This window comes from Erythrolamprus reginae, chromosome 11 (genome assembly GCF_031021105.1).
Source record: "Erythrolamprus reginae isolate rEryReg1 chromosome 11, rEryReg1.hap1, whole genome shotgun sequence".
NCBI lineage: Eukaryota > Metazoa > Chordata > Lepidosauria > Squamata > Dipsadidae > Erythrolamprus > Erythrolamprus reginae.
This window is the reverse complement of record NC_091960.1, coordinates 1,514,530-1,540,793: the sequence shown is the minus strand read 5'-3', so window position 1 is coordinate 1,540,793 and position 26,264 is coordinate 1,514,530. Positions and strand designations below refer to the sequence as shown.

The 26,264-nt window shown below is 46.3% G+C and overlaps 1 protein-coding gene and 1 long non-coding RNA gene across 3 annotated transcripts in view; one reads left to right on the top strand and one right to left on the bottom strand.

The window, feature by feature from the left end:
- The window catches only part of LOC139174405 (uncharacterized), a 177,322-nt gene that overhangs the window by 8,005 nt on the left and 143,053 nt on the right, over positions 1-26,264 (top strand). The window lies entirely within an intron of this gene.
- PRKD2 (protein kinase D2) lies at positions 1,853-26,263 on the bottom strand. 2 transcript variants are annotated; one of them, XR_011560363.1, is made up of 19 exons: positions 25,921-26,245; positions 18,175-18,313; positions 17,021-17,152; positions 15,313-15,467; positions 14,486-14,687; positions 14,156-14,236; positions 13,586-13,736; positions 12,952-13,069; positions 12,609-12,686; positions 12,160-12,418; positions 11,193-11,245; positions 11,027-11,099; positions 10,792-10,898; positions 10,530-10,691; positions 9,237-9,335; positions 6,449-6,716; positions 5,761-5,846; positions 4,104-4,792; positions 1,853-3,972 (listed from the first exon to the last, which is right to left on the bottom strand). XR_011560363.1 is itself a non-coding variant. In XM_070764945.1 (18 exons), the coding sequence occupies exons 1-18, from the start codon at positions 26,131-26,133 to the stop codon at positions 4,559-4,561; spliced, it is 2,610 nt and encodes an 869-aa protein (XP_070621046.1). In that variant the 5' UTR covers positions 26,134-26,263; the 3' UTR covers positions 1,853-4,558. The 2 variants fall into 2 exon arrangements, 1 of the variants encoding a protein (XP_070621046.1); XM_070764945.1 differs by having other exon boundaries at positions 1,853-4,792; positions 25,921-26,263.

The following is a 26,264-nucleotide window of genomic DNA, read 5'->3' as shown; positions in this document are numbered from 1 at the left end:
TAGTAGAGGGGTAGTAGTAGTAGCAGTAGAGGAGTAGGGGTAGTCCTCGCTTGGCATGCGTGTCAATTCCCTATCTAGAACCCATGACAATTCTAATCTGAAGCCCATGTCAATTCCACACCAGGAACTCGTCAATTCCTCCCCTGGCATGCAGGTCAATTCCCCATCTACCACCTGGAACTGTTGTCAAGTCCACATCTGGAACACTTGTCAGTTGCTCATCTACAACCCTTGTCAATTCCACACCTGGAATGTGTGTCAATTCCACACCAGGAAGACATTTAAGTTCCCCATCTACAACTCTTGTCAATTCCACACCTGGATTGTGTGTCAATTTTATATCCGGAATACATGTCAGTTCCTCATCTACAGCCCTTGTCAATTCCACACCTGGAATATGTGTCAATTCCACACCCAGAATACATGTCAGTTCCCACCTACAACCCTTGTCAATGCCACATCTGGAAAGATGCCCAACCTGGAGCCTGATAGCAGCTGGCTTGTTAGCAGAGCCGAGTGTCCCTCTCTGAGAAGGAATGCGCTGCCTTGCTAAAACCCGCCACCGCCGCATCTGTTGCAGGCCTGCAGATTGTCTAAGCGTGTGCAGAGCGAGAGGGGGCTGTGCGCCAAGGCATGTGAGGCAAAGTCGTGTTCTGGAAAAAGTGATTGGAAGGAGGGGGGGGACTGTTTATTGTCTGCGTTCCATTGTTGCTATAGCTGCAGCCCGCATGGAAAGTCCTCCTGCGCAGCTCCACTTCAAAGCAACCTCCTCGCCAGGCATGGAACGAATTCCAGGCGGCCTGTGCAGAGCGCGACCGACCGCGGGAAATCTCGCCAGGGATCATCAGATCCTCTAAGGCCCTGCGGCTCAACTTTAAGAGGGAGGGGTGGACTTCCACTCCCAGAATTCCCCAGCCAAGTTAATGCTCCGTCCTTTGCACAGCTGGAGAATCTAGGAACCCTCTCAATTTCTATCAGTCTTTGAAAACAATATTATTACAGTAGCCCCTCGATTTTCACGGGTTCGAACTTTGCGAAATGGCTATACCACGGTTTTTCAAAAATATTAATGAAAAAATACTTCGCTCTTTTTTCCCTATACCACGGGTTTTCCCGCCCGATGACGTCATACGTCATTGCCAAACTTTCGTCCGCCTTTAATAAATATTTTTTAAAATAAACTTTAATAAATAAACATGGTGAGTAATAATCTGAATGGTTGCTAAGGGAATGGGAAATTGCAGTTTAGGGGTTGAAAGTGTGAAGGGAAGGCTTGGGATACTGTCCATAGCCAAAAATAGTGTATTTACTTCCGCATCTCTACTTCGCGGAAAGTCGACTTTCGCGGGCGGTCTCGGAACGCATCCCCCGCGGAAATCGAGGGAACACTGTATTACTTTTGGGGAGAGTGTATGTGTAAGTCTACAGTTGTGGTGTTATCTTAAATCTAGTGCTCGTGTGATTTTATAAGGCTGAGACATTCGCATAGCTGGGGAATTCTGGGAGTTGAAGTCCACCCTCTTACAGTTCATTTGCATACTCGCTCAGGAATTCTGGGAGTTGAGGTCCACCCATAATTGTCTCCCTGTGGTTTCCCCAGTCGCACGCATGATTTGCTTTTACATTGATTCCTATGGGAAAAATTGCTTCTTCTTATAAACTTTTCTACTTAAGAACCTGGTCATGGAATGAATTAAGTTCTTAAGTAGAGGCACCACTGTATAATAATAGAAAGATAAATCAATAAGCAGGAATCCGATGGGCGTTTCTCCCAGTGCAACAGATAAAAACAGAAATTCTCCTGACTTCTGCAGTCAAATCTCCACGCAATTCAAAGACACCTTTTCAAAGCTAGGATTTAAATGTAATTTTTATATACAGCGCAACGTTCAGGTTATTTAAAAAAACAAAACAAAACATTTCAGGATATAAACAATTGTCCAGGGGAAGCTGCCTCTTCCATGCAAGCCCAATTCTCGCAAAGTGGCCACATCAGAGCCTGTCCTGCGATAAAAATGGACTGTTTCCCCTTGACCGATGAATGGTGGTTTATTCCACAAGCTCTAATGAGCGAAACAGAGATTTGCTGTGGTGTGTGAACCCAGTTAAGTGCCCGGGGGAATCAGTGAGCTACAGAAAGTTAAGGGCTAAATTTAATAGCAGGGAGTAGAGATGGACCGTTAACCTAACAAATGCCAATAATGAGGAGCTGAAATCTTCAAAAATCTCACCTGGGTTTGCGTTCTGCAAACCACCTCCGACCCACAAGTTTCTCCTCCCCACCTCAGATCCAGAGCCTTGAAAACGTCTTCCGTACTTCCAACTACTTGAGACTGACCCTTCCCACCAGCCTGGCTGGGGGACAGCAATATTTCTATAGCTGACCACCACGGAAAGCATTAAATTAGATAGAGAATTCCTGTTCGGTCCAAAAATTACTGAATCCTTCAACAACGGATGTGCAGAATAAAGCTCTGAATTTTTCAAAGAGAAATACTACTTATTTTTTTAAGGGAGGGGGAACCATGTAGCAATTTCCCCCCCTCCCTCTCTGGGGTTTCCTCTTCTCCCCTTCTGGCGCATGGATTTTGGCCAGCCCGCATGGTTTGGCGGCAACTACTCTGTCCTGGAAGAGAAAGTGGCTTTGTCCGAGCTCACAAGGAGCCAGTCTTTGGCGGTGATGGCTGTTTCAAACGGCCGACTTCGGACAGCCCCTTGGGAGGCGGAAAGGAAAGAGCCAAGATTTGGAAGGATGAGAGGGGCGAGGCGGTTTTTGTTGCCCAAAAGTTGCGTCCTACTTGAAGGAGTTTTTGGGTCGCTTGACAGCAACGTCACCTCTCCGCTAACTCATGAAAAGCAGCGTTTTTCCACGCTTCCACACTTGAAGCGGGAAGGACGGACTTCTGCCGGCTGGGGGATTCTGGGAGTTGAAGTCTTCTTCACTCAGGGCTGGTATTCATTTATGTTCCATACCGGTTTGCAATTGTGAGCATGTGTGCACACTTGCGTGCTCACTTGATCGATTTAATGTGATTTAATTTGATTTATTTTTATTTGATTTGATTTCATCTAATTTGATTTAATTTAATTTCATCTAATTTGATTTAATTTGATTTCATCTAATTTGTTTTGATTTGATTTGATTTCATCTAATTTGATTTAATTTGATTTGATTTCATCTAATTTGATTTAATTTGATTTATTTTTATTTGATTTCATCTAATTTGATTTAATTTAATTTCATCTAATTTAATTTAATTTCATCTAATTTGATTTAATTTCATCTGATTAGATTTAATTTAATTTGATTTCATCTAATTTGATTTAATTTGATTTATATGCCACCCAACTCCTGAGGGACACTTCGCTTGCACACTCCCATGTATGCGCCGCCCAGTGCTCCACGTATGTGCCTTCTCTCATGCGCTGCTTGAAAACATGCCTAAATAACATGCCACAGTGCCGGGGCAGCAAGTAGCTATAACCGGTTCGCCCAAATCGCCAGAATCCCCCGTCCGAGCCCACTTCAAGGGAGCAACCTTGAGAAATCACCGATTCAGAGATCGAAGAGACGAACTGTCACTCAGATTTATTAAAGCCCCAGCACAACAGGCAAACCGGAAGTTCAGAAAATACACTTCCTGTTTGCCCATTGTGCTATTTTTTGCACTCAGGAAACTTCCCTGAACCCTCCAGAGTGCAAACAAACCGCACAACGGCAAACAGGAAGTGCGTTTTTCCGAACTTCCGGTTTGTTCGTTAGGGGATGTTTTTTGCCTCTGGAGCTTCAGGGAAACTTCCCTGATGCGTCCAGAGGACAAAAACGGCCTTTCCTAAGGCCAAAAAAACAGCTGGCCAGTGTGTGCATGCGCGCTGGAGCTGAAACATGGCAAAATCTCGTGCACCCTCTGATATGGCTCAGTGTGCCACCTGTGGCCATAGGTTCATGGCTCTAGAGCAGGGTTTCCCAACCTTGGCCACTTGAGGATATCTGGACTTCAACTCCCAGAATTCCCCAGCCAGCAAATGCTGGCTGGGGAATTCTGGGAATTGAAGTCCAAATATCTTCAAGTGGCCAAGGTTGGGAAACACTCCTCTAGAGCCTGGGGAGGGTGGAAAACGGGTCTACTGGGCCCAGCAGAAGTTGGGAACTGGGCCATTTCCAGCCTCCAGAGAGAGGGGGGGTCGTTTTCACCCTCCCCAGAGACTGAAGCCTCACTGAACCAATGCAACCTCACAAAGAAAGTCACAAACACATACCTGTCGAAAAAAGGGAACAACAAATGCAGGGCTCTCTCTCTCCCAGCCTTCATGGTAACTCTACCCACTCTACATGACTACCTTGAGCATGTGGCCGTTGTTCTGGGTCTTAGTAGTTGTGGCCTCGGAGCAGCCAAAGATCTCCCGATAGCCTCCGTTTCTTTTGTTGTCGTTGTTGTTTTCCAACTTCCGCAAATGAGATGATTGAGGAGGTGCCGAGTGCGAATTCAAGAGAAGGGGCCGGGGGCTGCCCCAGTCAAGGTCCTCTCCAGTTTGGAGGTCCTTCTCCGTCCTGCCTTCAGAGGATGCTGACCCGGTCGGCCAGGCCTTGCATCTCCATCTCCTGCTCCTTGGCCTCCTCTTCCTCCTCCTCCTCTTCCTCCTGCAGCCGACGGACGCGCAGGTGCTCGGGGTACTGCAGGCTGTGCTCGGACGCAAAGTGCTCCCAGCGGGCATCGTCGCTCTCGTGCGTTATGTAGCGCTCGCCCATCCGGCTCTCCAGCTCGCGGAGGTCCAGCCAGGTCTGGTAATCCTGAACAGGAGGTGGGGGGAGGAGGGGGGACCACAAGGCAGGTTTGCGGTGTTTGCAGGCGGAGTAGGGACCAGCTGGTGACCACCCCAAAGAACCAAGAATGACCCAGCTAGCTAGCTGTCATTTATCATCCGTCTATTCATCTAATCTGCCTTTCTCTACATCTATCTCTCTCTCTATCTCTCTCTTTCTCTCTCTCTCTCTCTATCTATCTATCCATCCATTCATCCATCCATCCATCTCTTATATTATGTCTGTCTATCTATTCATCCATCTGTCTGTCCATCCATCCATCTTATAACATTACCTATCTATCTATCTATCTATCTATCTATCTATCTATCTATCTATCTATCTATCTAATATATCTCTAAGTATTATCTCTATCTTTATATCTATTATCTATCACTCCATCCATCTATCTCATAACATTATCTATTTATGCATCCATCCATCCATCTCTTATATTATGTCTGTCTATCTATCTATTCATCCGTCTGGCTGGCTGTCCATCCATCCATCTTATAACATTATCTATCTATCTATCTATCTATCTATCTATCTATCTATCTATCTATCTATCTATCTATCTATCTATCTATCATCTATCTAATACTGTATATCTCTAAGTATCATCTCTATCTTTATATCTATTATCTATCACTCCATCCCTCCATCCTTCCTTCTATCTATCTATCCACACTGACCATATTCCTGTCCACACTGAGAGGGAAAGCCACAAAGATTGTGAAAGCAAAGTCTCACTCCTTCCCGGCACTGATGGTGTTCCCTAGTTGGGTCATGAAACGTCAACAAGGAAACCGCCAAGCCCGGAGACCTCCGAGGTCCCCTTGGTTCAAGGCTCTTACAGCCCAAATGTACAGAGGCTTCTGGAGTGGGGCAGACTGACCCAGAGTGAACCACTTGTTCGGGAGCGATTCAACACAGCCCCTCCCTCTTCCACCTACCTGTAGCCAAGTGTGGCTGAGGGACTTATCCACACTGTAACGTTTCCTCATCTTCACCTGCAGCAGGTTGTTGATCAGGTCGATGGCTAAGGGCGGTGGGGCAAGAGGAGAAGCAAGCCTTAAAACCAGGACTCACACATTCCGCTGTCCAACTCAATCCGAGTGATGCTAGGTGGGGATGGACGCATGGATAGATAGGAGGAAGAGAAAGGGAGGGAGGGAGGGAGGGAAGAAAGAGGGAGAGAGAAGGGAGGGAGGGAGGAATGGAAAGGAAGGAAGGAAAGAAAGAAAGGAGAGAGAGGGAAGGAAGGAAAGAAAGAAAGAAGGAAGAGAGAGAGAAGGAAGGAAGGAATAGAGAAAAGGAAGGAATAGTAGGGAGGATGGAAGAGAGAAGGAACAGAGAAAATGTAGAAAATTATAGAGAGAAGGAAGGAAGAAAAGAAAGAGGAAGGAAAGAAAGGGAGGGAGGGAGGGAGGGAGAGAAGGAAGGAAGGAAGGACTGAAAGAGGCTAAATGGAGGGAGGGAGGAATAGGGAAAAGGAAGGAATAGAGAGAAGGTAGAAATAAAAGGAAGGATGGAAAGATGCCCAAGGAAGGGAGGCAGGGAGGAAGGAAGATGCGATGCCGGCTGGGGAATCCTGGGAGTTGAAGCCCCCCCCCCCCTTCCCTGCAGGGGGACCGGATCTACCTCCGATGGAGATCTGCCGCCAGGGCTGGTGCGGGTACATGAAGTCGGCGTTCTGGATCTGGTCGTGGATGTCCTCGTCCTCGTTGAAGGGGAAGGTCCCGCTCAGGCTGACGTAGAGGATGACCCCCACCGACCACATGTCCAGCGAGCGGTTGTAGCCCTGGTTGAGCAGCACCTCGGGGGCCAGGTAGGCGGGCGTGCCCACCACCGAGCGCCGGAAGGACTTCTCCCCGATGATGCGGGCGAAGCCGAAGTCGCACAGCTTCACCTGTGGAGGCCAGATGGGGGGGGTGTTTGAGCCCACGGTCCCACCTCGACTTCCGACTGTCCGTTTAATGAGCGTCCAAACTTACGACGGCATTAAAATAGGGTTCTTTTTCACATCTACGACCTCTGCCCACCCCCCGGTGATCCAAATTCAGATGGCTTGGCCCCTGACTCGTATTTATGATGGGTCGCAGAGTCCCAGGTTCAAGTCCATGGGGGAAACCAACATAGAAACATAGAAGTCTGATGGCAGAAAAAGACCTCCTGGTCCATCTAGTCTGCCCTTATACTATTTCCTGTATTTTATCTTAGGATAGATATATGTTTATCCCAGGCATGTTTACATTCAGTCACTGTGGATTTACCAACCACGTCTGCTGGGAGTTTGTTCCAAGGATCTACTATTCTTTCAGTCAAATAATATTTTCTCACATGGCTCCCCCAACAAACCTCAGATTGTGCCCCCTGGTTCTTGTGTTCACTTTCCTATTAAAAACACTTCCCTCCTGAACCTTATTCAACCCTTTAACATATTTAAATGTTTCAATCATGTCCCCCCTTTCCCTTCTGTCCTCCAGACTCTACAGATTGAGTCAATGAAGTCTTTCCTGATACGTTTTATGCTTAAGACCTTCCACCATTTTTGTAGCCCGTCTTTGGACCTGTTCAATTTTATCCATATCTTTTTGTAGGTGAGGTCTCCAGAACTGGACACAGTATTATTCAAAATGTGGTCTCACCAGCGCTCTATACAATGGGATCACAATCTTGTGATACCTCTAGCTATGCAGCCAAGCATTCTACTTGCTTTCCCTACCGCCTGACCGCACTGTTCCCCCATTTGGAGACTGTCGGAAATCACGACCCCTCAATCCTTCTCTTCTGAAGGGCTACCTGTAACTCAAGATGAACTTTCACTCCTGGGCCTCGTCTTTCACACCAAACATGAAACGCACGGTGTGGCCCTGAGATTTTGGGGTACTAATTTCCACCGACCGCATCCCCTCCCCTTCCTTTCCGCTCCCAAGAGCCAAAACCCACCTGGTTCTCCTCTGCCAACGGCAAGCACAAGAACAGGTGTGAAAGGAAAAACATGGTTATTTTTCTTTTCTTTTTAAACCAAGAGCCAGGCATTCATACTACATGCATTCACTTACACGTAAGTAGGTTCTGCTGTGCGAATGGGAATGAGTGGTTTTAAATGTTATTAGGGTTTTTAAAGACATTCTAGCTATATTAATTGGATTTTTAGATATGTATAGTGTACTGTATATTGTTTTGATCTGTTGTGAGCTGCCTTGAGTCCCTGGAGAGGGGCAGCATATCAATCCAATTTGTTATTATTATTATTATTATTATTATTATTATTATTATTATTATTATTGTCATTGTCATTATCATTATCATTATTACCATTATTATCATTATTATTATTATCATTATTACATACTGGATGCAGTGCCAAAGGATCTCAGTGGACATTTGAGAACCATCGGAATTGACAAAAGCTCCACCTGTCAATTGCAAAAGGCCGCTTTACTGGGATCGGCACACATAATTCGCCGCTAGATCATGCAGTCCTAGGTGCTTGGGAAGCGTCCGACTGGGGATGTAATACGAAATCCAGCATAGTATCATGGCATCAGACCAGAATATCTCCGAGACCGCCTTCTGCCACACGAATCCCAGTGACTGATTAGGTCCCACAGAGTTGGCCTTCTCTGGATCCCATCAACTAAACAATGTCGGTTGGCGGGCCCCGGGGAAGAGCCTTCTCTGTGGCGGCCCCGACTCTCTGGAACCAGCTCCCCCCAGAGATTAGAACTGCCCCTACCCTCCTTGCCTTTCGCAAACTCCTTAAAACCCACCTTTGTCGTCAGCCATGGGGGAACTGAGATATCTCCCCCGGGCCTATACAATTTATGTATGGTATGTTTGTGTGTATGTCTGTTTAATAATGGTTTTTTTTTAATATTTTAAATTGTAAATTATTAGATTTGTTATGAACTGTTTTTATTGTGTTGTGAGCCGCCCCGAGTCTACGGAAAGGGGCGGCATACAAATCTAATAACTAACTAACTAACTAACTAACTAACTAACTAACTAACTAACTAACTAACTAACCAACCAACCAACCAACCAACCAACCAACCAACCAACCAAATAAATAGTGATCTCCTTTGCTGGGTTGTGTTGACAACAACAACAACAATAATAACAACAGCAACAACAAGAACAACAATAATAATAATAATAATAATAATTATTATTATTATTATTATTATTATTATTATTATTATTATTATTATTATTATTATTATTCAGTCTTTCAACCAGGCTGCGTTCATGGCAGCCCTTGCATGGATTCTCAGGGGGGAAGAATTCACAGTTCACTTGGGGTCTTGGGAGAATGGTGGTTAACTGCCCCACAAACCCACTTCGGATTTTGGGGTGTGAAACGGAAGCTGGCCTGCTTCGTCCGGGGAGCCCAGGAGGAGCCCGGGTGCAAGAGAGGCTTTACCTGCGGAAAGGGCTCGGCCGATGCCAGGAGAACGTTCTCAGGCTTCAGGTCGCAGTGGACGATGTTCTTGAAATGAAGATGTCGGAGGGCAACCAGGACCTGAACAGACACGAAACATCCAAAGGAAACAACTTGACCATCAAGGGACTTTTAGTGTCAACAGGAGAGAATCTTGGTGACCCAGGATTGAAGTGTGGCATCCTTGGGGCACTTTTCATGCAACGTTTCATGACCAAACTAGGTTACATCATCAATTCTGGAAGGGAATGGTGTTTGTGGAGTGGAGAAAAGGGTGGAGGAGGAGGAGGAGGAAGAGGAGGAGGAGGAAGAGGAGGAGGAAGAGGAGGAGGAAGAGGAGGAGGAAGAGGAGGGTCCTTGCTGCTCTCTAAACTTGATGGATTTCTTCAGACGTCTCATTGCCCAACTAGGCAACGTCTTCAGTGTTAGAGGTCCCTCTCCTTCACTCTGCAGACCCCATCCCCTCCTAGCACTGACGATGTTACTTAGGGGAATGGGATTAAAGGATCGGAAGCGAAGAACAGAAGTTACATTTGACGTGTGGACAACTTAGGAAAAGGGGACCAAGAAAGCCCTGTCTGTCTTCCGAGAGGGCTGGAGTCCTTCCGAGGATGCTAGAAGAGACAACCTGAGAGCCCCCAGGGGGATTTCTCCTCTTGGCTTTAAGGAACCTATAAATCCCCTGGGAACAAATCTCTAATCAGAGCACTAGTTTGCAGATCAAGGCAGAAGCATTATTTTTAGTTAGGACTCTGGCGCCACCTAGTGACAGGTCCCTGTGTTACATTCTTCAAAGTATATTTATTAAGAAAATTTCTAAGTTAAGTACAGTACCAGTAAGTACAGGGAGGGAGGAAAGGAAGGAAAAGGGAAAGAAATAAGGAAAAATAATGAAAGAAAGGAGGAAGAAAAGAGGAAGGAATGAAGGAAGGGAGAGAAGGAAGGGAGGGAGGGAGGGAAGGAGGGAAGGAAGGAAGGGAGGAGAAAGAGAGGAAGAAAGGAAGGAAAAGGGAGGGAGGAAAGAAGGAAGGAGAAAGAGAGGAAGGAAGAGAAAGAGGAAAGGAGGGTGGGAGGGAGGGAGGGATGGATGGAGGAAGGAAGGGAGGAAGGAAGGAGAAAGAGAGAGGAAGAAAGGAGAAAGGAAGGAAAAGGGAGGGAGGAAAGAAGGAAGGAGAAAGAGAGGAAGGAAGAGAAAGAGGAAAGGAGGGCGGGAGGGAGGGACGCAGGAAGGAAGGAAGGAAGGAAAGAGAAAGAGATTTGGGAAAGCATTTCTACCTGGGTGATCAGGAACTTGGTCAGCCTCTCTGGCAGCCGGCCTTTCTCCGAGGACAGGATCATCTCCAACATATCTCCATGCAATTTCTCCATCACCACAAAGACTTTCTCAGGGGTCTCAAACATGCATTCCAGATTCACAATCCCAGGGTGCCTCAAACTCTACGAGAGGGTCAAAGTGAAAAAAACAGGAGGCTTAAACCTAAATGAAAAGCAAGGGACCACCGACAGGGGCCTTGCAAGGTTGGGTGAACGCGCTCACCTGTAGGATGGCCACCTCGTTCCGCAACTGGCTCTCCTGCTTTGTGGGGAAACGAAGCTTGTCAATGACCTTCACAGCCACGTCCCTACCTGTTTTCCGGTGCTTCCCTGGCAGGAGAAGAAGGGGAGAGTTCTTAGCCAGCAGTTATGAAGTCAGTAGGTCCACACCCACCTCCAGACCACCTCCGAGTCTCCCCAGAGATGTGTGAATCCTTGGCGGGGAAGAGTTGGTTTACCTCCGTAGACCACGCCAAACTGACCGGAGCCCAGGACCTCATCCGGGAATATCTGGTAGACGGTGGCGATGTCCTGCAATTGGGCAAAGAAGTCAGCTCTGGAGGTCACCTGCCACAGGTGATCAGATCCAGAGGGCAGGAGAATGGTGGCTTGTCGGCCGCTTACCACGTTCTCCTGGATTTGGCTGTTGGACACCGAGATCCTCAGAGATGCTTGTCCTAGAGGAGACAGGAGGGAAACCTCTTTAACTGGTGCCCAGGGCCGCCTGGTGCACCAGTTGTGGCCCTATTTGGACAGGGAGTCTTTGCTCACGGTCACTCATGCCCTTATCACCTTGAGGTTCGACTACTGTAACGCTCTCTACATGGGGCTACCTTTGAAGAGCGTTCGGAAACTGCAAATCGTGTAGAACGCAGCCGTAAGAGCGGTCATGGGCCTCCCTAAACATGCCCATGGTTCTCCAACCCTCCGCGGACTGCATTGGCTGCCAATTGGTTTCCGGACACAATTCAAAAGTGTTGGTGATGACCTATAAAGCCATACATGGCATCGGACCAGATTACTTATGGGACTGCCTTCTGCTGCACGAATCCCAGCGGCCGATTAGGTCCCACAGAGTTGGCCTTCTCCAGGGGAAGAGCCTTCTCTGTGGCGGCCCCCGGACCTCTGGAATCAACTCCCTCCAGAGATTCGCACTGCCCCCACCCTCCTCGCCCTTAAGACCATGCCCCCTTCTTCTCTGACCATTAAATGTTATGTACGGATGTGATTGAGTAGACTGACTGTTTTTTTAGCATAATGGGATTTTAATTTACTGTTTTAACTATTAGATTTGTTTTCATATTGTTTTGTATTGTATGTTGCGAGCCGCTCCGGGTCCTTGGAGAGGGGCGCCATATGTCTAAATAATAATAATAATAATAATAATAATAATAATAATAATAATAATAATAATAATAATAATAATTCGGGGCGGCTCACAACAATCACAAACAATCTATAAATCCAACGTTTAAAACACAATTTAAAAACCCGTGTAATAAAATAATCACGCAACCCAATCAAACCATAAACCAAGTAGTCAGGGGAGGTGTCAATTCCACCCTATGATCCGGGCTCCTGCGGTACTTACGGTGGGGGGGCTCTCCCTGGGCCGCCAGCACCCCCTGCAGGACGACGGGCATGAGGGCTTGGCGGAGGGCCGTCTCCCAGGCCTTGGCGTGCTCCAGGCCGTCCCCGCCATGCTGGGAGTTGCCGGGGGCGCCGTTCTCGCCCACGTAGTAAGTGGCGTTGGCGGTAATGATTTCGAAACAGTGAGGGTGGGCGCCGGACGGCACGAGGGAGAAATCCTGAGCCGCCTCCACGGTCAAAATCTCGGACAACGGGATCTCCTGGAAGGAGTGGGGGGGAAACGACAATAAATCCGCTCTTCTCCCCAGATAGGTCCTTGTTTTACGACCGTTGGCTTAGCAACTGTTACAGCAGACCCCCTCCCCAAAAGTCCCTGGTGGTCAAGGGGTCCATATTTAGCCCATTTGTTTGCCTGGAGACCCCCCCACCCCCCCGAGGAGGCAGGCTCACCTTGTAGTAGCGGTTGCTGTTGTTGTTCTGGAACAGGGTGAGGCACTTGCTGTCCAGCCGCCAGTAATGACGTTTCCGCTGCAGAAAAGGGGGATAAACAGAAAATTGTTTGGGGATTGGAGGGAAAGCAGAGGAAGGGGCTTCTCTCACAATGAACCCCCCCTTCTTTGCTCAGCCTGCTAATGCACTTGGAGATGGGTGGACTTCAGCTCCCAGAATTCCCCATCTATTTCAATTGAGCAAGGGGCGGGGTCTTTCCCAAGGTGGCCCCTTTAAGACTTGATGGGTTCCCAGAATCCCCAGCAGCCCCAGGAGAAGGGGTCGGCCCCTCCCTCCCGCTCACCAAGGTGTCCTTGTTGCTGAAGTGCACCATCCATCCTTCCTTCAGGGCCGTGCTCGACTTCCGTGTCGTCTGGCGGACTGACTGTACCACCCGCATCAAGGGGATGTACCCCATGGAGCTGGGGGGGGGGAGAGAAGGCAGAGAGAGGGGGCACAGGTCAGCGTGGTTGGGGGGTGGGGTCATGCACAGTCAAATCAGTCATTAACTCTCAATACACTAACAATACTACAAGCTTACAAATACATAAACTATTATTGAGCACACAGTTCTTACTACAGCAGTCACAGTGAATCAGCAACACCAAACAGAGAAATATCAGAAGTAACAGAGAGAGAATCACTCTTCTAGCTCCCTCTTGTGGCAATTCTGCAACACTACCTCTTAAAGCCATAGTGCGTCAATCCATACAAGCATTCATTGTTAGTTTGTTTATATTATTATTATTATTATTTATTAGATTTGTATGCCGCCATGGGGAGTGGGTTCACTGGAAGACCTGGAAAAAAATCAGAACTATCTACGTCGGGTACGAAACTGAGAGAAGAGGAGGATTTGTAATACAGGGACCAGTCCTCGACTTACGACCAGAATTTGAGAACCGAGAGGATGGCGCGCCTGGGGTCTCCTGCCTCACCTTTGGGACTTCTGGAGGCTCTCCACATCTTCGTCCATGCGCAGCTCGTTCTCCGAATGGGATCCTGGGATGATCCCGGAATCGTCGGACTCGTCCATGAGCGAGTTCTTATCCGCCTCGCTGAGATCACTCGATTCTTCCATCGGCACATCTGGGGGTGGGGGAGAGGAGGAGGAGGAGAGGAATCCAGTGAGGCGACTCCAGAGCTGATCCCAGGCGCAGTCAGGTTTCTAGTCCTCAAGGCTCAGGAATAACCGGTGATTGCCAGAGATTGGATCACCCTGATGCGTTGCGATCCGTGAGTATCTTGAAAACGGTCAAACGAGGGACCAAAAAAAGGCAGTCCTCACCTTAACGACCGCGATGGGACCAGGATTTCCAGCAAAGTGGTTAAGAACATCATGCACAACTTTATGATGTTCTTGCCACCGTTGTTAAGCGAATCGCTCAGTTAGAAACAGTACTGGGAGGTCAGCTTTGCAACATCCCTCCTGCCCCCCACAGAATAAAATTCCACCCATCCAACCCCATCTTGTCCCACCTGCAACCCAGGATGTCTTTGGAACTTACCGCCACCGTTAAAGGATGCCTCTCCCAGGCAGTCGTTGGGCACCCGGGTCGCACAACGCTTGTGGCAGTTGAATTTGCAATCTGGAGGAGAGTTTGAGGAGAGGGAGGAGAGAAAGAGAGAGAGGGGAAGCCATTTTCCTCCCCCCAAAATGTCACTTTCTCCCCCTTTGTCCCTGAAAATGGGCTGGCTCAAGGGATGCAATGTCATCGGCTGCCAGCAGGGAGAGACCAGGAACAAAACGGGCCCTAGCTGCAGAAAGCCAGCCTCGCCCCCGTCAGGCTGCAAATCTCTGGTAGCAGGGAGTTCCCCAGGCCTGCCCCCTTCCTCACCTTTGCACTGAAGGCCCTGGCGGAAGAGGCCCTTGAGGAGTTTCTTGCAGAACTGGCAGACGGTGGGGCGGGTGTAGGAGTGGATGAGGAAGGTGTGGGGCACCTTCACCTTGGAGAGGAAGAGCTTGTCCAGCTCTATGGGGCGGCCGATGTAGGTGCAGGAGGTCAGCCGGCGGGGGAAGATCTCCGTGGAGCTCCGGCTCTGGACGGGAGACCAAGCGGAAGGAGAGAGGGAGGGTCAGTGGAGGGGGAGGAGACCGATGGAAAGGAGGGAGGGAAGGAAGAAGGAAAAAAGGAGGGAAGAAGAGAGGGAGGGAAGAAGAGAGGGAGGGAGGGAGGGAGGAAGGAAAAGACAGATGGACAAAAGGAAGGAAGGAAGGAGGGAGGGAGGGAAGAAGGAAAAAAGGAATGGAAGAAAGAAAGGAAGGAAAGGAGAGAGGGAGGAAGGAAGGAAGGAAAAGAGGGTGGAAGGAGGGAAGATAGTGAGGGAGGGAGGAAAAGACAGATAGATGGAAGGAAGGAAGGAAAGAAGGGAGGGAATGAAAAAGGAAAAAGGGGAGGAAAGAAGAGAGGGAAGGAGAGATGGAGAGATGGAGGGAGGGAGGAAAAGAGGGATGGAAGGAAGGAAGGAAGGAAGGAGAGTTGCTCTGGAGTGCCTTAGAAATCACTGAATCATATAAGCGACACCCTAATGAAGGAGAATTCATGCTCCGCCTCAGGCACATCATGTTTCTAGTCCTCAAGGCAGAGCTGAAGCAAAGCTGCCTCAGGTCCTGGCATGGGTTGGGTGGGGGACTTAAGGGGGGGTGGAGGCAGGGCTGACTCACCAGTTCGTCCGAGGCGCAGGGCAAGGACTCCGTGATGGACAGCCGCAAGGACTGGGAGCTGACCAGCGAGGTGGACGAGAGGCGGCGTTTCCGGGCGCTGCTGCAATTGTTGGGGATGTTGAAGGCGCAACGTTTGTGGTAGTTCAGGCCACAGCCTGCGGGGGGCGGAAGAGGCCAATGGGCCCGGAAAGTAATTAAAATCTTTCCCTAAATAATCACTTTAAATACTTTGGCAGTAAAGTTATACAGTGTTTATATAAAAATATTGGAATAGAAAACCTTCAACATGCACAACATCCACCATCCCGCTCACCCTCAATTTCTACGGCCTATCAATGACATATTTTAAATATCCTATGTGAATATATAACAATCTTTTATATTTGCATGCTTGTTAACTTGTTTACTTTTGTTTGAGTATTATATTTTGCTAGCTTCAAATAACCTTGACTTCCATTCATTCATTTCCTATTGTGCATCAATTTAACAACGGTTCATTTATTCCTTTCACACTGTGAGCTGAAAGTCTTGTAAAGGTTACGTGTATCCACCCTTTTTCTTCCGGGACTGCGTGGGAAAGTTTACACAAGTTTAATTAGTAGGCCAGCTAGGGAATCCTGGGACTTGGAGTCCACACCCAGCTTAAAAACATGATGCCGTTTGATGTCTCTCTCTCAGCCTCAGATGGTCCAAACTCTGGTCCTCTCCAGATGTTTCTGGACATTTTTCCCCCCACATGTAAAATGAAAATAAAGACTTTTACGAGGAAGAGATTGCGCGTTCTTGCTGCTAGACTTTATTTCCTCCAAGGCAAATAAGAGATCTAGGCTACGGAGAGGGGCGGCGGCATACAATTATTATTATTATTATTATTATTATTATTATTATTATTATTATTATTAATAATAATAATAATAATAATGCAGTGGCCATCATAAAAAGGGGAGGGGTGAAATCTCTAACAATCCCTTTTTTAAATTATTATTATTTTTAATTTATTTATTTATTTTAAATATAAATTTTATATACAGTGTTCCCTCGATTTCCACGGGGGACGCGTTCCGAGACTCCCCACGAAAGTCGAATTTCCGCGAAGTAGAAATGCGGAAGTAAATACACCATTTTTGGCTATGGACAGTATCAAAAGCCTTCCCTTAACACTTTAAACCCCTAAATTACCATTTCCCATTCCCTTAACAACCATTTACTCACCATTATTACTAGTACTCACCATTGAACAAGACACTTAGTGATCCTGATATTTATAAACATAATTATTTATTAACAATAATTATTTTTTTTGTTATTTATTTGCAAAAATTATTAGTTTGGCGATGACGTATGACGTCATTGGGTGGGGAAAACCGTGGTGCAGAAAAAAACCCCACGAAGTATTTTTTAATTAATATTTTTTGAAAAACCGTGGTATAGGCTATTCGTGAAGTTCGAACCCGCAAAAATCGAGGGAACACTGTATGTACAATAGTACATAAATCAATACCACTACACTTAAAAGAAAAGGAAAAACAAAACAAACATAGAACAAAGAAAAAACAAAGAGTGTTTGGAGGTATTTGCAGCATCTCCTAGAGAAAAACCAGTTCCCTATTGTAGCTTTCCCGTCACCCTTTCCCCAAATAAACCCCGTTCTACCAGCCGGTCCCAAGTGCGAATCTAGCATTCTTGGAGGGAGGGAGAGTTTTCTTACCGTCGCATTTCAGGCCTTGGCGGACCAAACCGAACAGCATCTCTCCGCAGTGGTCGCAGAATGCCGGGGCCCGGTAGGAGTGGACGTTGAGAGCGTGCGGACGGATCTGGAAGTCTTCAAATGTAGCTGAGGCTGCAGAAAGAAAGAGAGAAAGAAAGGGAGCGAGTGAGAAACTGAGGGGAGGAAGGAATAGCCATAGAATTGTCCTTTCCTTCACTTCATCATTTTCTCCTTCCTCTTTCCTTTTCCTTTCTTTTTTTCCTTTTCCTTTCTTCCCTTCCCTTTCCTTCACTCTCCATCCTTTCCTCTTTCCTTTTTCCTTCCTTTCTTTTTTTCCTTTTCCTTTCTTTTCCTTTTCCCTTTCCTTTCTTCCCTTCCCTTTCCTTCACTCTCCATCCTCTCCTCTTTCCTTTTTCCTTTTCCTTTCTTTTTTTCCTTTTCCTTTCTTTTCCTTTTTCCTTTTCCTTTCTTTTTTCCTTTCCTTCCCTTCCCTTTCCTTCCCTCTCCATCCTTTCCTCTTTCCTTTCCTTTCCTTTCTTTTTTCCCTTTCCCTTTCTTCCCTTCCCTTTCCTTCACTCTCCATCCTTTCCTCTTTCCTTTTTCCTTCCTTTTCTTTTTGCCTTTCCTTTCTCTCCCCTCCCCTTCTTTCCCTTCTTCCTCCTCCTCCTTTTGGTGAGCTCAGCGAACCTCTTCATTTCCTGATCTCCAAATTTCAAACCAAACTTTTAAAGAGGGTTTTTACCTAGCAGAAGACAAGGTAAGTAAGTAACTGCCTTATTTTATCGCTAAAACAGATTATTTTTTTTTAAATGTACTCCAAATTAAAATTCATCAAGTTTAGCTGCTGATGTATTTACCTGATTGCTAAACTTACTTTTATATTAGAGAACCTGAGAAAGTTGAGGAGGAGGAGAAAGGAGAAGATAAGGACCACAATCCCCTGACCTTGGAGAATTTTATTTGGAGACGTCTCATGACCCAACTAAGTACCATCATCAGGGCTGGAAGGAAATGGACTTTGTGAGAGGGGGAGGAAGAGCAGGACGGTGGGGTCCTTGGTGCTCCCTGAGCTTGGGGATTTTATTGGGAGACGTTTCATGACCCAACTAGGGAACCCCATCCGTCCACTGCCTGCCCTAAGCGAGGCCCATTACCTGAGAGGACCACCTCCACCAGATCCCCCTCCTGAATGTCGGAGGCTGCTCGGACCAGCTGCAGAATGTTGGCTGTTGAAGGGTCATGTTTGAACAGCAGGATTTTGTCGTAGAGGCCATAAAATCCACACTCGGGAAACTGCAAGACAGAAAGAGCAGCACGGGTCAGAGACACAACGCTGGGTTAGCAAAAACCTCAGAAGGGAAGGATGGAGGAGTCGTGATTTCTGACCGTCTCCAAATGGGGGAACCGTGCGGTCGAAGGCTTGGCTGCATAGCTAGAGGGAGAGTGTGATCCCGCTGTATAGAGCGTTGGTGAGACCCCATTTGGAATAATACTGTGTCCAGTTCTGGGGACCTCACCTACACAAAGAGATGGATCAAACTGAACGGGTCCAAAAACGGGCTGCAGAAATGGCAGAAGGTCTTAAGCATAAAACTTCTCAGGAAAGACTTAGAAACATAGAAACCTAGAAGACTGACGGCAGAAAAAGACCTCCTGGTCCATCTAGTCTGCCCTGATACTATTTCCTGTATTTTATCTCAGGATGGATCTGTGTTTATCCCAGGCATCTTTACATTCAGTGACTGTGGATTTACTAACCACGTCTGCTGGAAGTTTGCTCCAAGCATCTACTCCTCTTTTGGTCAAATAATATTTTCTCATGCTGCTTTTGATCTTTCCCCCAACTAACCTCAGATTGTGTCCCCTTGTTCTTCATGAACTCCTTCTCTCTTTCTCTCTCCTCTCTCTTGTTCTCTCGCCTTCTCTCTTTCCTCTCTCCTTCTCTCTCTCTCTCTCTCTCCCCCCTTCCTTCTCTATTTCTTTCTCTCTCTCCTTCTCTCTCTCTCTCTCTCACTCGGGGCACCCAACCTCTGCAGAAACCGAAAGGCAGGGGGCCCATTGTGGCGCTGCCAAATTGGCACCCGTTTTACGAGATGGGGGCAAGGCAGGCAGGGGAGGCCGAGAGGTGAATTTGAACGTGAGGCAGGCAGGCAGCAGGCAGGTGGAGGCCCAGGGCTGCACAGGAAGCAGGCGTGTTCCAGGCAGGTAGGCAGGCGGGCGGGGCAGCCAAGCGAGGCTCCTGGCACCAAGGGCGGTTATGCAAATCTCCTCTGCTGTGATTTCTGCAGGGCTGGTCCGGTTCATTTCCCCCATTCCTCTGCAGCACAGATTGGCTTGGCTTTGGCTTCTCCTTCCTCCCTTCCTTCCTTCTTTTCTTTCTTTCTTTCTTCTTTTTCCTTCCTTCCTTTTCTTTTTTCTTCCTTTCTTTCATTCTTTCTTGCTTCTTTTTCCTTCCTTCCTCTTTTATTTCTTCTTTCTTTCTTTCATTCTTTCTTGCTTCCTTTTCCTTCCTTTCCTTCCTTCCTTTTCCTTCCTTCCTCTTTTCTTTCTTTCTTTCTTTCATTCTTTCTTCTTTTTCCTTCCTTCCTTTTCTTTTTTCTTCCTTTCTTTCATTCTTTCTTGCTTCTTTTTCCTTCCTTCCTTTCCTTTTTTTCTTTCTTTCTTTCATTCTTTTTTGCTTCTTTTTCCTTCCTTCCTTTCTTTTTTTCTTCCTTTCTTTCATTCTTTCTTGCTTCTTTTTCCTTCCTTCCTTTTCCTTCCTTCCTCTTTTATTTCTTCTTTCTTTCTTTCATTCTTTCTTGCTTCCTTTTCCTTCCTTTCTTTTCCTTCCTTCCTCTTTTCTTTTTTCCTTCTTTCTTTCTTGCTTGCTTACTTCTTTTTCCTTCCTTTTTTCTGTTCTTTATCTTCCTTCCTCTTTTCTTCCTTTTTTTCTTGCTTTCATTCTTGCTTCTTTTTCTTTCTTTTCTTTTCCTTCCTCTTTTCTTTTTCCTTTGTTTCATTCTTACTTGCTTCTTTTTCCTTCCTTCCCTTTCTTTCCCTTCCTTTTCTCTTCTCTTTCTTTTCCTTCCTTCCCCTTTTCTTTCTTTTTTTCTTTCTTTCATTCTTGCTTCTTTTTCCTTCCTTTCCTTCCTTAGATGTTTCTACCTTTCTTTTTTCTATTTCCATCTGTTCTTTTTCTTTCTATAATTTGTTTGTCTGACTTAAAACATTGCCCAATACAATATTAATGTAAACGTGCATGAAACAGAGGTTAAAAGATTATGTACTGTCTTTTTTAACGTTTATATAATTAATAAATTTATTCTTAAAGAATTTTTTTTTTAATTGTAAATATTATTGATTACATATGTTTAGGTGTCGGTATAAGTCGTGTTTTGTGTTTGTTTTTCTTTTCATGTTTTTTGTTTCTACTGTAAATACTTAATAAGGATTATTAAAAAATAAATAAATAAACAAATAAATAAATAAATAAACAAAATCATTCGCTGTAATGTCCTTCCGGTCAACGACTACTTCAGCTTCAACCGCAATAACACAAGAGCATGCAACAGCTTCAAACTCAATGTTAATCGCTCCAAACTTGACTGTAAAAAATATGACTTTAACAATCGAGTCGTCGAAGCGTGGAACTCATTACCGGACTCAATAGTGTCAACCCCCAACCCCCAACATTTCTCCCTCAGACTCTCCACGATTGACCTCTCCAGGTTCCTAAGAGGCCAGTAAGGGGCGTACATAAGTGCACTGATGTGCCTTTCGTCCCCTGTCCAATTGTCTTTCCTTTCCATTTTATCATATATATTCTTCCCTTCCCACCTACTTCTCTTCCTCTTCACTTCCTATCTTTTATATACCACTTAATGTCTATTCCCTTTCATATGTATTGTATATTGGACAAAGAATAAATAAATAAATAAATAAATAATAATTAAAAAAAGAAAAACAACTTATAAAAGCCGAGAATAAATTTAAGGGCTGATAAAAGCAGGCTGAGTTTAAGAAAAGGTGGGGGGCAATGCCAGTGACTCACCCAGATGGCATTGCAAGGAGGGAGCAGACTGGAAAAACACCCTTGGCACAAATGCCAGTCTTTTTTTAGGTGGGGGGGGGCGAACTATTCCACCCGACTGTGGATTGCATCAGGGACTGCCTCCCCCCCCCCTCTTCCTACAGGACTTTCCTATCCGGTTCAGGGTTTCCAAAGGCCAACAGCTGGAAACCAGATGTGCAGCCAGGAAAACACACCAAGAGCCCAGCCGTGGGTTGGTTCTCTGCCTTTAGGATCGGGCATTTCCAAGGTAGGCTGCCTCTGAAGGTGGAGGATCGACGGCATGAAACAAGGACTTTTGCAAAGCAGCTGGGCAGAGCTTGGGTTTTTCTTTCAGGACCTTTTTCTCACATTTGGTCATTTTCTTTAAGGTTTTTAGGCTCACGCTTCAGCAGTTTACCCTTCTTTTTTTCTAGATCAATTAAGTGTATTTACTATAATTTGTTCTTATTTAATTACCCAGTTATCACTTACGCCTAGACTAAATTTTATGCCTGATAAAGAAAGAAAAGAAAGGGAAAAAAAGAAAAAGGGAAAAGAGCAAGGAAAGAAAGGAAAAGAAAGAAGGACGATCGGTCAAATATTTTCGTTGGCTCGTGTATTTAAGCGAACTGTTTCTCAGTGTATTTATGCGATTAGTGAATTCTTATCTATCTATCTATCTATCTATCTAACATCTACCTACCTACCTACCTACGTATCTATCATCCATCTATCTATCTATCTATCTATCTATCTATCTATCTATCATCTATCTATCTATCTATCTACCTACCTACCTACCTACCTACCTACCTATCATCCATCTATCTATCTATCTATCTATCTATCTATCTATCTATCTATCTATCTATCTATCTATCTATCTATCTAACATCTATCTATCTATCTATCTATCTATCTATCTAACATCTATCTATCTATCTATCTATCTATCTAACATCTATCTATCTATCTATCTATCTATCTATCTATCTACCTACCTACCTACCTACCTATCATCCATCTATCTATCTATCTATCTATCTATCTATCTATCTATCTATCTATCTAACATCTATCTATCTATCTATCTATCTATCTAACATCTATCTATCTATCTATCTATCTATCTAACATCTATTTATCTATCTATCTATCTATCTATCTATCTATCTAACATCTATCTATCTATCTATCTATCTATCTAACATCTATCTATCTATCTATCTATCTATCTATCTATCTATCTATCTATCTATCTATCTATCTATCTATCTTTATTGTTGTAGTTGAAAAGGACCATGCAGGTCATCAAGTCCAACCCCCTACCTAATTTGCTAGTAGTGTACATAGTTATTGTGCAAGAAAATACATTATTTGTCATGTGATTTTACAACATATTTCAATGTTTCGGTCATGTCCCCGTCCCCCCACCGGGAGTCCAAAAAGGCCCTGTCCCTCCTCCAGCCTTCCTCCTGACCACATCGGATAGAGAGAGGGCGGTTTCCATCCGGGAGTCGCCCCCAAAGATTATCGCTCTCCAAAGCGGGACGACCGTTTCCCTTTCCTGCCGCCGAGCGAGCAGGGCCCAGCTGCCGTTTCCGCTGCTTTCAAAAGCCGCGCTCAGCCCCATCGCCCAAGCCCCACATCACTTATGCTGTGACTGGAGATGTGACACACCAGTGTCTTTCTAACCGTGCCTCTCTCTCTCGCCTGCCCCACCCGGGCTCTGAGTTCAAGTTCAGCACCCACCAGGGAGGCCCTCTGCGCTGGCTTCTTCTACCTTGTGAGCCGCCCTGAGTCTTCGGAGAGGGGCGGCATACAAATCTAATAAATTATTATTATTATTATTATTATTATTATTATTATTATTATTACTATTATTATTATTATTACTATTATTACTATTACTATTACTATTACTATTATTATTATTATTATTATTATTATTATTGTTATTATTATTACCTGCCTTAACAATACAGAAACCTCTGACAAGAGCGGAGCGGTAGGCGCTCCTACTGATTTAAAACAAAATAAAATAAAAAATATTTTTAAAACCCCATACGGACCGTCCTCTCCCCCCCCCCAGGTTCCAAAGAAGACCCCCCCCAATTGAATGCAAAGGGCCCCCTGCAAAATGCAAACTTCAGAGCCCAGCAAGCGCAATTCTGCATGCAGTCGCCGCAACGTGGCAGCGCGAAAGTTTCTTTTTTAAAGTCGGCGTCACACCTCTCCGTTCTCTAACCCCCACCTCCCCCTGTTTCTATTTTGGGGGATTTCCCGGCCCCCGGTTCGATACTCCCCTGTGGCTTCCTGAAGTCTACGCTCTCTCCTGCTTGTCATTCAAGAAGCGCTGCCATATTTGTATTTAAGATTATTGCTAGCCACCCTGAGTCCTTTTTTGCAGTGAGCAGCATATAAATACAAATCATAAATAAATTTGTATATGTCCTGTTGATACCATAGAAACACAGAAGATTGACAGCAGAAAAAGACCTCCTGGTCCATCTAGTCTGCCCTTATATTATTTCCGGTATTTTATCTTGGGAGGGATATATGTTTATCCCAGGCATGTTTAAATTTAAATACTGCGGATTTATCAGACATGTCTGCTGGAAGTTTGTTCCAAGCATCTACTCCTCTTTCATTAAAATAACATTTTCTCACGTTGCTTCTGATCTTTCCCCAACTAACCTCAGATGGTGCCCCCATCCTTCCTATTAAAAACACTTCCCTCCTGAACCTTATTTCACCCTTATTGAACACCCTAAAAACTAATGTTTTTTTCAAACTTGGCAACTGGAGTTGAAGGCCGACGCTTTTCCAGTTTGCAAAACCAGAGGTTAAAAACTATTGTTTCCAAATGAACTGGGGTACATACACCCCTCTGTTTAAAAACTGGAGGTTTCTAAGGAGAGACTGGGCAGTTATGGGTCTGCAATGGTCAGGGGTCCCCAAATTTGGCTGGCTGGAGAACCCTGGGAGTTGAAGTCCACAAACTCTTAAAAGTTGCCAAATTTGAAAAGCCCTAATCTAGGGTCTCCTGCTTGAGCAGGGGCTGGGCTAGAAGACCTCGAAGGTCCCTTCCAACTTTTTTTTAATTATTCTGCATGTGAAATCCAACCACAACTGTGGGGGTGGAGGAACAATTTATCCAGCATGACAAACTTTAAGCCCCCTCCTCTTCTTTTTTTTTTTTTTTTTTTGGCAAAAAAGAAGCGTTTCCACATTTTTTTTGGAGGATATTTGATATCGAGAGTCGATAGTTAAGACACCAGGCTAAGGAAGAGGAAGGTTACGAGTTCTAGTCCTGCCTTAGGTGTGAACGTCAGCTGGGGGGGGCTTCGGGCCAATTCCCCAGGAGAAAAGTGAGTTCAAGTCTCATTTCAACCCTGACAAAGCTGGCAAAGTTTGCAAAACCAGAGGTTAAAAACTATTGGGCCAGTCTCTTTCTCTCTTAGCCCAACCCACCTCGCAGGGTGGTTGTTGGGGAAAACAGGAAGAGGAAGCTGCAAAGGATATGTCCCCCCTCTCAAATTATTTGCAATAAGAAGGATAAAGCTTTCCCTCCCTCTTTTATATATATATAAGTGTGTACTTCGACTTATAACTCATATACTCAAATCTATATGTCAGTGTTTCCCAACCTTGGCAACTTGAAGATATCTGGACTTCAACTCCCAGAATTCCCCAGCCAGCATTTGCTGGCTGGGGAATTCTGGGAGTTGAAGTCCAGATATCTTCAAGTTACCAAGGTTGGGAAACACTGACATATGTATATACTCAAATTCATATACATTTGTATCAATATTTGCACAGTCCTTTTGCTTTATGTATCCCCTATTTATCTTCAGTAAAGATTATACAGTATTTTCTTTCTAAAAAATTAAAAAATAAATATATTTCTGCAGAGGGTTGGGAAAGTCCAGAAGCAAGAACGGATCTACCAGGGTTCTTTGTTCCACTCTGACGCTTCCTAATTTCGGATGTATTTTGTATTTCCCTCCAAGCAAGCGGCTGACCCAGAGACCTTTGGCATTCCTGGCCCTTTGATCTTTGCCCCACACCTGCCCGAAGAGCTGAGCTGGGCTCGCAAGGACCCAGAACCGGTTTTCCAGCTTAAGGGCTCCCTTCTTCCGCTGACCAAGAAGCCCCTCGGTCAAAAGTCTTGCCTGGGCAACTCCAGGAGGGCAGGTTGCGTGGGAGGTTGTAACACACCTGTCCCAAAGGTGCTTCCACTGCAACAACCCCCCCCCCCCATCAAGAAGGCAACTCGGACTTTCCTTGGCTTTGGAAAAGTTCCCGGCGAACTGAAACGTTTTCTAAGGGGGGGGGGGGGGGAACAGCCAAACCCACCAAGAAAGTCCAATGGGAGAAGCACAAACATCACCTGTGAAGGCTCCTCGGACTCACCTGTGCAACCATAACACCTGGCCGGCCAAAGGGCAGTGGTGGCCCTCCCCACCACCGCCCCGGACAGCTCATCAGCCTCTTGCAAGTGCTCTTAAGCCAAGCAGGAAGGACTAAAGAAGGGGGAAAGAAGTCACGGAGCCACCCTGCACGAGACCCTGCGGGAGGGCGGGGCTTCCCAACTCCTAGTGGTTGCGGCCTCGAACCCCTTCCCGCAGGCCCGGGTTTCTCCAGATAGCAGCGGCTCCTTCAGCCCTCTAGTGACCGCGGAGTCAAAGCGAGGGTGGCTTCTGCCTTGCTCTCCTGGTGGTCCCTTTTCCCCTTTGCCCGGGCTGGGGAGGCTGCTCTTTCTCCCCCCTTCCTCGCCTCCCCTTACCCTTAAGGACGGCCCCTGGAATTAATTAATTAATCAATCAGTCTGAATGAAGGCGAGTGCAGCCCCTGTGGTCCGGCTCACCTTCTGGTCGACGATGGAGCAGGCCAGCTGCTTGACGTGGGCGAGGTCGCAGGCGGCGGGGAGCAGGACGTACTCGCGGGTCAGCCCGATCTGCAGCTGGAAGGAGACCCCGGGCGGGGCGGCGGCAACGGAGGAGGAGCAGGCAGGCAGGGCCGGCTGGATGGGCTCGGGGGCGCCCGCGGGCGGGAGTGGGGCGGCGGGGAAGGAGGCCATGCGCTCTCCGGTTCTCTTCCTGCCCCTCGGGCGTCTCGGCTGCCCCCGCGGGACCCAGCAGCAGCGCCCGCCCCGCCGGACAAACTTTCCTCGCTCCTCCGCCTGCCCCCCCTTCTCTTCTCCCCCGAGGA